Genomic DNA, 1050 nt, shown 5'->3' with positions numbered 1-1050 from the left:
GAAGTATCTCAAAGAGTTTGTGACCGGCCACAATCTTACCTGCATTCAATAAAGAATAAAGAATAAAGTGTCAGACTAATGAATATGAAATAAAAAGGCACTAACTAATAATAAAAAAACAACTTGTTGAGTCTTTCTTCCCCTCTGCTTTTTGTCTTCTGTGAAATAAACGCAACCTACAGGGGGCGCTGCTTGTTTTCCACTCTGGCTGTAACCTTTGACGCCAGAAGCGGAAACTCTCGGCTTGTTGTCCGCTCGTGTTAGCGCTGCCTTTGTAACGCACAGCAGACGCACTTTTATTCTGTGAAACTCGGGGACAAACAACCTCATGCTGCACATCTAAACACCTGCACCGATGCTCCCGTTGTCTCCATAAAGAAAGGCCGGAGTGAAGTGAAGTCTGCGGATGTTTTGAGTGAGCTTGGGTCGGTTCACGTTGAGTAAAAGTGCGGTAAAAAGCTAAAAGACTAAAGCCGCACCATGGCGGATGTTACAGCCCGTAGCCTGCAGTACGAGTACAAAGCGGTGAGTATGTTTGTAGATAAACTTATAAAACACCAACACATAGTAGGTTATGTATGGATATACCAGCTTTTAATACGTTATTTTACGTTATCGAGCTGACTACCTGTGTTTTTTCTCTTTATTTAGAATCACATATGAGCACCTTCCACATAGTTTGATAGAAGTATACAGAGATTCATCTTTACTGTTTTGTGTTTAAATATACAAATATATATGAACACAACATGGGGTGTTTCAAAATGGCAAAAAAAAACTAAGAAGAAACTAAAATTACAAACAGTTAAACAAAAGAAGGGCGTTTGGGAGCAATATACATTTTCCACTTTTCCCAAATTTCCTCAAATCAAATCAAATCAAAGGTAATTCTTTCCATTACATAGATTTCATAAATAATGTCATACCATTCCTCTATAGATAGGCCATTTGGCTTAAGTCATTTCTTTGTAATTGCTTTTCTAGCAGCTACGCTCAGAGTACCAAATAAGTATTTTGTTTTAATAGTTACAGATGTTGAGTGTAGAAAAC

The 1050-nt window shown here is 38.0% G+C and overlaps 1 protein-coding gene across 1 annotated transcript in view; it reads left to right on the top strand.

Moving 5' to 3' along the window:
* The first annotated feature begins 242 nt into the window (after window positions 1-242).
* snrnp200 (small nuclear ribonucleoprotein 200 (U5)) overlaps window positions 243-1050 on the top strand; it is a 17169-nt gene continuing 16361 nt past the window's right edge. Inside the window, exon 1 of the mRNA XM_035657803.1 lies at window positions 243-525. Within this exon, the coding sequence (XP_035513696.1) occupies window positions 481-525 (45 nt within the window). The 5' untranslated portion in view covers window positions 243-480. The remainder of the gene's footprint in view (window positions 526-1050) is intronic.

The sequence above is a fragment of the Morone saxatilis genome, unplaced genomic scaffold (genome assembly GCF_004916995.1).
Source record: "Morone saxatilis isolate NCDOM2014 unplaced genomic scaffold, NCSU_SB_2.0 Contig16, whole genome shotgun sequence".
Taxonomy (NCBI): Eukaryota; Metazoa; Chordata; class Actinopteri; family Moronidae; genus Morone; species Morone saxatilis.
This window is presented reverse-complemented; position numbering and strand designations above follow the sequence as displayed.